Source organism: Taudactylus pleione, unplaced genomic scaffold (genome assembly GCF_031769625.1).
Source record: "Taudactylus pleione unplaced genomic scaffold, aTauple2 ptg000051l, whole genome shotgun sequence".
Lineage (NCBI taxonomy): Eukaryota > Metazoa > Chordata > Amphibia > Anura > Myobatrachidae > Taudactylus > Taudactylus pleione.
The window spans coordinates 3,146,596-3,159,130 of record NW_028284453.1 but is presented as its reverse complement, the minus strand read 5'-3'; the positions used below and the strand labels follow the sequence as shown (position 1 = coordinate 3,159,130).

The 12,535-nt window shown below is 42.1% G+C and overlaps 1 protein-coding gene across 2 annotated transcripts in view; it reads left to right on the top strand.

Annotated features, from left to right (window-relative positions):
* Positions 1-9,365, top strand: part of LOC148535459 (galactoside alpha-(1,2)-fucosyltransferase 2-like) — a 36,282-nt gene extending 26,917 nt beyond the window's left edge. For both annotated transcript variants that reach the window (XM_088462635.1, XM_088462634.1), the window contains one exon: positions 7,472-9,365. In XM_088462635.1, coding sequence (XP_088318761.1) covers positions 7,489-8,553 — 1,065 coding nt within the window. In that variant the 5' untranslated portion in view covers positions 7,472-7,488 and the 3' untranslated portion in view covers positions 8,554-9,365. The remainder of the gene's footprint in view (positions 1-7,471) is intronic.
* Positions 9,366-12,535: the final 3,170 nt, after the last annotated feature.

Genomic DNA, 12,535 nt, shown 5'->3' with positions numbered 1-12,535 from the left:
ATAATGCCTCTTCTAGCAATTTATTAGTAAAGTTTGATTGGCACAGACACCAGTCCGAGATATACCGAAAGGCCGTGGTGCAGAATTAGGTAGAAATGTCAGGAAGTCCCAAAGCTCCTTTACTTTTGGGGTGAAGTAGGTGGCTTCTAGCAATTCTAGGTGTTTTGCGGTTCCATAAGAAAACGTTGAAATGTTACCATACATTTAGCAATATCAGTTTTAAAAAGAAACATAGGTATCATTTGGAGAGGTTACGCTAATTTAGGGATAAAACATTTTTGATGACAGCTGCTAATTCCAATAAGGAAAGCGGAAGCGAGACCCAGTGTTGAAGTTTTTGTAAAATATTTGTTATGATTGGTGGGAAGTTGCCATTATATACTTGGTGAATAGATGGGGTAATAAAAATGCCCAAGTATTTCAGTTTTGAAGAAATGACAGAAAAAGCCGAAATAATGGGGATACATATTGACGACAAATCTGGTCTAGACAATGGGAGTACTTTGGACTTAATTACATTTATTGTATATCCTGCAAAAAAGCTAAAGAATGATATGACATGCAGGATAGCTTGAATGGATATAGAGGGGCGAGAGATAAAAAGCATCAAATCATCAGCAAATAAAGATAATTTAAGTTCAACAGTACCTACTCGGATACCTTTAATTGTTGATCAGACCGCAGCGCCACTGCCAAAGGTTCCAGGACCAATGCAAACAAAAGGGGGCATAAAGGACAACTCTGCTGAGTACCTCACTGGATGGAAATAGGGAGTGAAACATAATTATTAGCTACTATATGTGAAGAGGAAGATGCATTTAAAGTTTGAATAAGGGACAAATATTTAGGGGGAAATGAAAATCTGCTGAGCGACTCATACAAGTGGTCCCACACCACTAGATCAATCGCTTTTTCAGCATCTGAAAAAATTAATAGTTGATTAATCTTCATGGAATTCATCAAAGTGTTGCAAAATTGCCAGGACTTTGCGTATATTAGAAACGGCACTGTGTCCCCAGACAAACCCCGTCTGGTCAGGATGTACCAAGGTAGGAACCACCTGCCTGAGTCGGTCAGCAATAGCACAGACAGTGTAATGGTTAGCGTTGCTGCCTCACAGCAATGAGGTCATGGGTTCGATTCCCACCATGGCCCTAACTGTGTGGAGTTTGTATATTCTCCCTGTGCTTGCGTGGGTTTCCTCCGGGTACTCCGGTTTCCTCCCACATTCCAAAAATATACTGGTAGGTTAATTGGCTACCCTCAGAATTGACCATAAGTGTGTATGTGTGTGAGCATGTGTTAGGGAATATAGATTGTAAGCTCCACTGGGGCAGGGACAGATGTGAATGGCCAAATATTCTTTCTGTAAAGCGCTGCGGAATATGTGTGCGCTATATAAATAACTGGTAATAAATAAATAAATAAATAACTCTAGTAAAAATCTTGTAGTCAACATTCAATAAGGATATGGGACGATAGGAAGCAGGTTGGGTGGAATCCTTACCAGGTTTTGGTAAAACTTTAATGAAAGCATCATTAAAATAAATGGGTAATGCTTTTCCTAAAAGTATGGAATTATAAAGGTTCGTAAGGGGAGACACTACAGAGGATTTAAGGCATTTATAAAATTCTCCTGTGTACCCATCAGGACCCGGTGATTTTCCAGGTTTAAGTCCTTTAATAACTGAGAGAACCTCAGATTCAGTAATGGGTTCAATTAATAGAGAAATCTGATCTTCAGTGAGACTGGGGAGTATTATGGAATCCCCAAAAAGTTGTTTATTATATAAATTAATGGAATCTTGGGAGTATAGTTTAGAATAAAAAGAATGTAAGACGTCTATTATTGTGGGTCCTGAAGTGTGGGATGAACCGGACTCATCAGTTAAAGCTAAAATCGCTGCGCTAGTTCTATTACCCTGCAAAAGATTAGAGAGAAGCTTACTATTTTTATTACCATGAGTGTGAATTAAAGTGTCAAAAGCCAATTTGCATTGATTAAATTCTGCTTTATGAAGAGTGGCTGGAGAACAGCGTAATAGCTCGTAAGCTTGTGTCAAATCAGACTGAGCGGACTGTAACTTCTCGGACTGGTGTCTTTTATCATGTGATACAAATGATAGGATTCTATCTCTCAGAACTGAATTTGCCGATTGCCAGTAAAGAGCAGGATCCTGCTAGTGCTGGGAGTTAGCAAAATGACAATCATTCCAGGCAGATTGTAGGACATACTGTAACTTAGAAGAGGAAGTTAAAAAAGAAGGAAAGTGCCATTGTCTAAAGCCCCCAGAAGGGATCACAGTTTCCAACCTAAACAAATAAGAGCATGGTCTGATAGTCCGAAGTCTCTATACCAGAATCAGAAATTTGAGAGGCTAACGTGGAAGAAGGCAAAAAAGAATCGATTCTAGAAAACATAGCGTGGGGGGGCAGAATAGAAAGTGTAGTCCTGGTCTATTGGGTATTCTTTATCTATTGGGTGATGGAGGCGCCATATATCTACCAAGTGCAGACGTCTAATGAGATATTGAATACCTACACGTTGGGGGCCTACTGAGAGTGGAGGCTGCGGACTGTCGATCCATAGAATGCGAAGCCACAATATTGAGATCTCCACCCAAATATGGACACAATAAGTTAGTGAGAGAAACAAAAAATTGTTTGTCATATATATTTGCGGGAGCATAAACATTGCAAAGTGTGTAAGGTACTTCCAATATTTTGACCACTAGAAGAACATAGCGACCTTCTGGGTCTGACTGTTGGTGAAGAATGGAAAAAGGTAGATTTCTCTCTACTAAAATTGCCACGCCTCGTGACTTAGAGTTATAGGATGCATAAGCAATTACTTTTTGTCCCAGCATGGAGAGTTTTTCATGTTCCGGGGCTAAGTATGTCTCCTGTAAAAAGGAAATATCAGCCTTTTGCACATTTAGATATGAGATAATTTTGCGGCGCTTAGCCGGGGTGTTAATGCCCTGGACATTCCAGGAACAAACTTTTAAATCATGCATAATATATAAAAGGATGTAGAAAACAGCACCATAGTCAGAACCAGATCAGCTTGAAAATCTAAACAAAGTATTGGCAGAACAGATTGCATCGATAAATGATATTGTTCAATAGTTGGTACATAGAGAACCTATACAGATAAACATATTCTGAAAATGGACAAAAAAAATAGAAAAACAAAAAAATTGTATTCAGAACACAAAACCAATTAATCAAATTAGTCGACATGAGGAAGCACTGGATAAGTGATCCCTATCTATTAATAGACAATATAGTGATACATTAATTAAACAGCTCGAGACACAGTACAGATATAAAAACCCAGTATTAAGTCTGTATGTATTAATAGGAAACATTGCCTCAGAAATAGTAAATATTAGATAATATGAAGCAACAAAATTACGTAATTAACACCAAACTTGAAAATATGATGAAATAATCAGTGGTAACTATACGGTCAGCTCAGAGACTACAAATGTTAAACTGGACACACTAATAGGAGACACAGCATAATATAACAATTACGGATGGTAATCAGGTAGGTAAAGCTGAAGACTCAATCTCCTCTTCCTCCAGAAACGCCAAAGCTTCTGCGGCAGATGTGAAGTCCTTATAACCTGAGTCCTGAAAGATTCGAAGTCTCGCTGGAAACAATAAAGCAAATTTCTTTTGAGCTTTTATTAGTTTAGAACACACAGGCAACATTTCTTTGCGGGCGCAAGAGACTTCAACCTAATAGTCTGGAAACATCAATAAACGATGACCCTGCCATTCAATGATGCCCCTTCTATGCGTCGCCGCCCATATCGCAGATTTATGAGTGAAATTGAAACATCGGAAGATGACCGTACGTGAGCGTTGGTATAACGAAAAGGGTCCAACCTGTGCACTCTTTCTATTGCGAAAACAGATATTTCAGCAGATAAATCCAATATCTGTATCAAGTCCTTGTGTAGAAATGAATAGAGGTCGGGACCCTTAAGCTGTTCCGGAAGGCCAACAATCCTGAGATTATTTCACCAAGAGTGGTTTTAGAGATCGCTCACCTTATTTAATAAATGTTGATTATTCTTTCGCTCCTGATTCAACTATTGCTGTAATTCAAAAAGAGCCTGCTAATGTTCCTCAATCTTATTTTGGTTAGTAACCACTTGTAAGTCCGTAGAATCTAATTGGTACTTTAAATTCTAAACTGCATCAGCAAGTTTGGATGCTTGTGATTCCATTATAGGAGTAATAATGTCCTTTATAGCTCGGACTACGTCGTCATATGTAAGTGGCTTAATAGACTCCATATCTACGTTACATGGAAACTGAGAATTAGAGTCAGCTAGTGAGTGGTTCAGATCAGGAGAGTCAGTTGATACTGAAATATCTCCTTTTTGCCCTGCACGTGTATGTGGGGTTTGAGCAGGTGTAGAGGATTTAGTGAATTTTCTCTCCATAACCACTAGATGGCGGCGAAACACAAAAAGTGGCCCACAGAACAGCAGAAGGTCCCAGAGTTAGCTATCACATACAGTGGTATTGACGAATCATTGGAGAAAAAAAGAGTTCTTGAGATTATAGTCATCCAGATAAGCCAAAAGAGGTAATATATGACTCACAGTAATGCAGTTGGTATCGCTGAAAAATATGTATTATAATCAAGTGGTAGGGATCCTTCCCAGGCATGATTACTTCAAAAAGCTAGGCATTGATGATGGAAGGTATTTAGAGAGCTTCCAAAAAATCCAAACAGAAAAAAAGAAAGAATAGTGTAGAAATAATAGCTTTGGGTGATTTCTCACAGCAGTGGAGTATGCAATATTTTTTACGGACGCTGTGTGTCTCCTCTGATGTTGCATGGTTGTATTGAGGCAGACAAAATGGTGCCGTCTGACTCCTTCCACAGCCCCCTCCAACCTGCAGGTGTAACAAAGAGACCCTGCAATACCGGCTCTTCTGTGGTCCAGTAACAGGTGTCCATCAGCGTCTCCCAATCAGCCCCCCCCCCCACCGGGTAGTGAACCCACACTCCCAGGCGGGAAAGGAGCCTGTAGGGGACAGCAGCAGGGAGAAGCAGGCCGCAGTTAGGAGCGCCGGTGGCGCGCTATGGAGAAGTAGGTACGAAGACGCGGGCATCTCTCTGCAGCTGTGTCACAGTGTCACGGGGGCCGGTGGTAAGTGTTGCTGGCTGGAATGTTGCAAGGGTGCAGCAGCAGGAGGTCACTATCAGAGCCCTTGTACAGGAGCTCAATGGCGCCGCATCCTTCTCCCTCGGCTTCCAAGCCATGCCCCCGTTTATTGCCATTTTAATTCCACTCTTCAATTTAGTTTAACTATGTTCTTCAGCGGCATTTAGCTGAGTTGGTTTTAGATGGTGCTTTGCATGTAATTGGGTAGGTGACGGTCTCTGCTTGCAGATCTTCTGTGCGCCGCAATAAGCTTTAGTAGCGCTTCCTGCTACAACCCGAAAACGTTGCTTACCCATCAGTTATCAAATGGATAGCATTCAATAAGTGGGGGTATGTAGGGATTTTTTTATTTTTCCTCCCGGGGACCATTATCTGGCCCACCTTGGCTCAGGGGGAAGGTTTTTAAGTTTTTCTTCTTCACTCAGTTTACATGTGTTCCCCATTGGCATCCCTGCTAGTTAGTTGCTGTGTCTTTCAATTTTGTTGTGTGCGGCTTGGTTTTGGTGCGGTGGCTCATGGTTAAGGTGTTCTTTTCTTATGATGGAAGATGCTGGAGAAGAGCGGGTTTGGCTAGTTGGCCATTCCTATATTCGCTGGGCAGAGCAACAAGGTTTGGCTAGCCATGCCATTTTGTTGCTGGGTAGCAGGCATGTCCACTGGATTGGTGTGCGTGGCCTGTTGTGTTGTATTCAATTCATAACTAAAAATAGAGCAAGTGCTTACAGGGAGTGGAGGTGCAGATGGGACACAAAGAAGGCTCTATGCGTGATAGCATACTGTGCTTAACCATTGATATTTCTTATTGTTAAATCTCTAATCAAGAATTTAATTGGTAAAAACTGGTAATACAGTGGTGGTCACTGTTAAATATATTGCTTGCAAATTTACTTTATTTAGGCCATAATTATTAATTTTCAGTAATTGGTCCTGATAAGTGTGATTATATTTGTATCACGGCAATAAAAATTGAGAGTTGCCGGGATGCACAATTATTTACTTATAGGAACTGGGGATCTGATAGGAACCCATCCCTGTGATGTCTAATGCGAGCCATACACGGTGCGATAAAGCAGTTAATCTACCAGATTTAATTATTTTCCTGCTATATCGCACTGTGTATGGGCCTGATGTTGGACCGAGTGCGCACACACGAGGGACGTACATCGCACCCCCTGATCTTACTGCAGGAACAGTCGATCTGGGGATGCGATGTGCAATCCCATGCAGCGCTATGCGGGTGGGGGAGAGGGGAGCCTGCATATTGGGCGGTCGGCCACCTGATCGTCCTGTGTGTGGGGACCACCCAATATGTCAGATGTCAGATCCCCTGGCGCGTTGCACGGTGCCTATCGCACTGTGTATCACTTTATTTCCGGGTTTGGGACTGGCCATACTATTATGTGAGTGGAGAGCACCGGGGAGGGATATTAGCAGAGTGTAGACCATGGGTTACAATTACTAATACTTTCTGCAGATGGCGTTGGCTACCAGGACCAGTCTCCAGACATCTTGGTAAATTTTGACATTTTCACAGTCCCCGTAAATACCTTTCTCCGATATCTGCTGTGGTTCCCCATAGATGCGATCTCGGGATGCTTCACATTTGTTGGTAGCCCCAGAAAACAGGTGTTTTCATGAGATATCCCATAAATATTTATATATATATATATATATAATTATATATATATATATATATACAGTAATATAGTGTGTTGTCTGGGGCACTCAGCAGGGCACACCTGGGGGTTAGGGTTAGGCTACTGGGGAGGGAGATTAGGGTTAGGATATGGACAGGGGTGTGTGGGTTTAGGCACCTCTGGGGAGAGTTAATTTTAGGCACCAAGGGGGATTGCTAGGTTTAGGCACTAAGTGGGGAGGGTTAGGTTTAGGCACCAAGGGGGAGGGTTAGGTTTAGGCTCCAAGGGGGAGGGTTAGGTATAGGGTGCGAGTTGGTGAGGGTTAGGGTGAGGATGCAGAAACAGAGGTTTAGGGGTTTGAAGGGGAGGGTTAGCATACTTACCAGACCCCTGTCAGGATACTGAGCACTGGGATATTTCTGTTGGTAGTTTGACAGCTAGCATTCCCAACTACTGGTATTTCATACCCAACCCCTTTGCACACATGCCCTAACACACCATTCCATGCATTCTCTGATATATATGTTTCCCTAATGTTTTTCTAAATTAAATAGTAATATAGATATGTGGCATGCAGTTTATTGAGCTATTAAATGTTTTATGGAAATACTTAATTTGGACCTTTTCTCTATTTGTCTATAGCTTGGAGCCCTGGAAAGATGAAAAAATGTCTATTCTGGACCATTGGAGCTATCATACTTGTCCTTTTTATTATAAATTTTTCATACATTCATTATGCTGAGCTGAAGCTTAAGAAACTCATGGACAAAGTTAAAAATCCTAAAAATCACAATATACCAGAAAAAAATCTTGATGGAAAGGATATATCACCTGTTTTAAGCAAACCAAAAAAAAAGAATGGTATGTGGACTGTGAATGCTATTGGGCGCTTAGGTAACTTAATGGGGGAGTACGCAACACTTTACGCCCTTGCGAAGATGAATGACCGTCAAGCTTACATCTTACCAGAGATGCACAGCCAGCTGTCAAAGATCTTCCGAATTAGATTGCCTGTGCTTCACCAGGATGTCATAAATCGCATCACCTGGAAACCTTTACTACTACACAACTGGCTGTCTGACGAATACAGAAGTATTGAGGGCGACTATGTTAGCTTTCAGGGTTACCCATGGTCATATACTTTTTACCATCACATAAGGGATGAGATTCTTGAAGAATTTACTTTCCATGACTTTATAAAAAGAGAGTCTAACGCCTATCTTGCCAAACTGAGAGGAGACCGGGAAAATGTCACCTTTGTAGGGATCCATGTACGCAGAGGAGACTATTTGCATATCATGGCAAGCACTAAGAAAGGAGTGGTTGCTGACAGAGCATATTTGCAGAAAGCCATGGAGTATTTCCGAAACAAATATAAAAACCCACTGTTTGTGGTGGCCAGTAATGGCATGGGTTGGTGTAAACAGAATATAAATAATTCACTGGGAGATGTTCACTTTGCTGGGGATGGTCAGGAAGGCTCTCCGGAGCGTGACTTTGCCCTCTTGGCACATTGTAACCACACCATCATGACCATAGGGACATTTGGTATTTGGGTTGGCTACTTTGTGGGAGGTGAAACCATCTACCTATCAAACTACACTTTGCCAGATTTTCCATTCTTTCAAACTTTTAAACCTGAAGCTGCTTTTCTACCAGAATGGATTGGAATTCCAGCTAATCTCACCCCACTTCTGAATGAACAGATTACTAGGGTACCATGAAATTAAGTATGAGGCCAATGGCCATATTAGTATTGGATTGTCTTAAAATCTTTACCCAGCATGAGTTATTTATTGTAATATTATTTCATGCTGTCTCTCATCCTTTAAATATGTCTCAATCTTCCACCTAATTTATAGCATAACAAAATATGTTGCCTATAATCAACTGTAATCAATAGCTTCCTTTTCGTGGTATATGCATAGCGTTGAAAGCTTACGTATGGAGACATCTATCTGTCTATCTATCTATCTATCTATCTATCTATCTATCTATCTATCTATCTATCCAGGGCTGTAGCTAGGGTAGTGCGGCCGGTGACATCGCACAGGGCACCACAGGTCAGGGGGCGCTGTTTGGGCCTGTCAAATTTCTGTTTATTATCATTCTCACTTGTAGCCTTCTCTTATTTCATCCACATCACCTCCTGGCCTCCCCTATCTCTTTCCTGGCCCTTCCCCATGAGGCCATTCCCCTTTTTTGGGTGCATTATGTCCTTTTGAAAAATGAGGGGGGCGCCAATGCTCTTTCTGGCACAGGGCACCAAAAGTCTAGTTATGGCTCTGTATCTATCTATCTATCTATCTATCTATCTATCTATCTATCTATCTATCTATCTATCTGTCATATCTATTTATTTATCTATTTATCTATCTATTGTGACACAGTTAGGTTAGGGGGTCCCTCTCCTGGGTAGAGGACTCCTTCCTTACACACACACACAGCAGCAGGGAAGCAGCACACCAGTCTGGATGCAAGTACAAGCTGGTCGGCGCCAGTCTTTATTGTACAATGTCAGAAACATAAAGAAAACATAAATATAAATCCTAGCCCTGTCGGGGCACTAACTTCACAGGTAGTTCCCTCACTACCAGAACCTGGCAGGGCCTAATGCCCTCGCCAGCAACAAAAGCACAGCACAACACTCACAGTTAGGTATCCAAGTGTCTCTGAGCAAACTCCCTGCCTGCTCTCCCAGGTGAGACAATCAGCCCTAAACAAACTAGGCTTATATTGGCCACTCTCAGGTGGAAAACTAATCAAGCCTGTTACCAGGCTGCGAGAACCAAAACCTGGAGTGGCCGTGGGTGGAGCCCTCCCTCTCCTCTCACCCACAACCCCCAGGTCCCAAACCGGCTTTTCAAAAAGCCGAAACTCAAGCCTGCTACACTGCAGACTTTCTCCTGGGGGTTTAAAACACAAAAGATAGGAATCTGGGACAAATGTACCTGCCACAGACCACTTTACCAGTGATCCTATCACACTATCTATCTATCTATCTATCTATCTATCTATCTATCTATCTATCTATCTCATATCTATTTATCTATCTATCTATCTATCTATCTGTCTCATATCTATCTATCTATCTATCTATCAATCTATCTGTCTCATATCTATCTGTCTATCTATCTATCTATCTATCTATTTATCTGTCTCATATCTATCTATCTATCTATCTATCTATCTATCTATCTATCTATCTATCTATCTATCTATCTCATATCTATTTATCTGTCTATCCCATATCTATCTATCTATCTATCTATCTATCTATCTATCTATCTATCTATCTATCTATCTATGAAGAGCTGTTTGGCACAACTGTGGCAATAGTGTATGAGGCTATATCTGTATGATATCATTTCACCTGATTAGTTTAAAAGTAAGAGAGCCCTATTTCAATACCAAAAAGAAATAGTACATCATATTCCTGGTGAAGCTGATTCTCGACAAAATGCATTGGATTGTTCTATTTCGCTTGGCTCTACAAACTAAAGGCATGCTTCAGAGATGTACACTAACCCGATGGTTAGCGCACATCTCTGATGCTGCCTCCCACCATGTGTACTGCGCATGTACAGCCCTCTGTCTGCGAGTTCGCTCACAGTGCCTCCCAGCCAAAGCCTGATTGACAGGCTGCAGCGTTTGGCAGGCAGAGCGTGGGTGTTCCTGGGCAGCATTCCTGCAAATGGGGGCATGTTGTTCCTGTTTTCCGGAGGGACGAGGCCAGGGCCTGGCAAACTGCTGGGACCCTGTCAGGCTGCGCTAAGCTTCAACCTCCATCACAGCGCTGGGATTACGCAAATGCAGCAAGAAGGTGTCTGACACACCAACCTTCTGCATTTGCATTTTAAATGGAACGGAATTGCACAGCTGCTTGTGTGCGGCTGTGCAATTCCGTCCATCTGCAAATCAGGCCCTAAGGACCTGATTCAGAAACGGACGGTAATGCAATCGCAACTGGATTCAATCATGGATCACCGTTGCTAAAGTATGAAAGTGCCTTCCAGGGTAAAGCCGAGCATAGGGACGCCCACTGTTGCCTTCCCATATCGGTCCAGCGACGTGCAATAGAATAAACATCGGTAACATCGATGCACATCGGCCAGTCACACAGTATGTAAGTCAAGTCTTATGTGCCTCATACACTGCGGCCCTCATGACACGCAGAGAGCTCTCATGCTGCACAGGAGAACGCAATGGCTAATTTATCCATGCCCATGGCGTTAAAATGGTCAGAGATATGCCTGCTTTCTTCTAACAACCCCCCCACCGCTACCACCCCCAAACGCTGAATACCTATCACTCACATTGTGACTGGTTCCTTTGTACAAAAGAAACTGCACTGCATTGCGTCCGTCTGTACATCAGGCAATAAGACATCACTTGGTTAAGCAAGCCTGCTGGAACGTCATAGTCAGACAATTGCAGTGGTTATTGCCATCTACTAGGAAATGAGAAATTATGTTTTATATATGTGTTTATAAACCCAGATTTTAAATATATTACATTTTAAAAGGGTTACACAATCAGAGTTCTTTTGTGTGTTTGGTGCTGTACTTTGATTATAGATCTATAAAAGAAAAGACTAAGGAGTACCTGTGTCTGCTAAGGTGGAGAAGGTCCAATATTTAAGTAAAGAACCTTCAGATAAGCTATAAATATCTTCATAAGAGAATATTTGTTAAATGATTAGCAATATTATCATCCCTACATACTGCACTATAAGCACCTTCTTGTGTTGTATCTCTCTCTCTTTATACATAAATACAACCATCAGCCATAAAATGAAAACCACTGACAGATGGATGACATTGATTGTCTTGTTACAATGGCACCTGTCAGAGGGTGGGATATATTAGGCAGCAAGTGAAGAGTCCGTTCTTGAAGTTTATGTATTGGCAGCAGGAAAAATAGGCAAACGTAAGGATCTCAGCGACTTTGACAAGGGCCAAATTTTGATGGCTAGACAAGTTGTGGGATGTTCCCGGTATACAGTGGTATACAGTGGTTAGTAGTACCCACCAAAAGTGGCTTAATGAAGGACAACCAATGAACCAATGGCAGGGTCATTGGTGCCCAATGCTCATTGATGTGTAGGGAGTGAACATTAGCCCATTTGGTCCAATCCCACAGAAGAGCTACTGCAGCACAAATTGCTGAAAAAGTTAATGCTGGCTATGAAAGAAAGAACACACATTGCAGTTTTCTGTGTATGGGGCTGCGTAGCATCAGACCGGTCAGGCCGTCAGGGTGCCTATGCTGTCCCCTTTTCACAGCCAAGAGTGCCTATAAGGGGCAGGCGGCACATATCAGGGTTCAGCTCCCAGATACAGGACTGCTATCAGAAATTGTGGGGCCCAGGACTGACAAAATAGGCTGGGCCCTTTTTCCGCTAGGTCTCATGAGTCATGACTTACCTTATCGCCTTGAAGAATGCTCATTCCGTCTGTTCTTCTCCTCTAGGGACGGGATGCACCATTCATTGCCTATTTAAATCCACAAATACCAGCACCTATTGCGTTTTTTTAAAAAACAAAAATAACTTTTACTAACGCCGGTATGCACTAATATCTACCTGACAGACAAGTCACTGCGGTAACCGGCACTCCATGCGATGTCCACCGGGTAGGCGCCTGTTGTCATTGTGCATGTGTGATGTGCAGAGCATCTATAAGGAGGACAAGCTCTCAGTGTCCG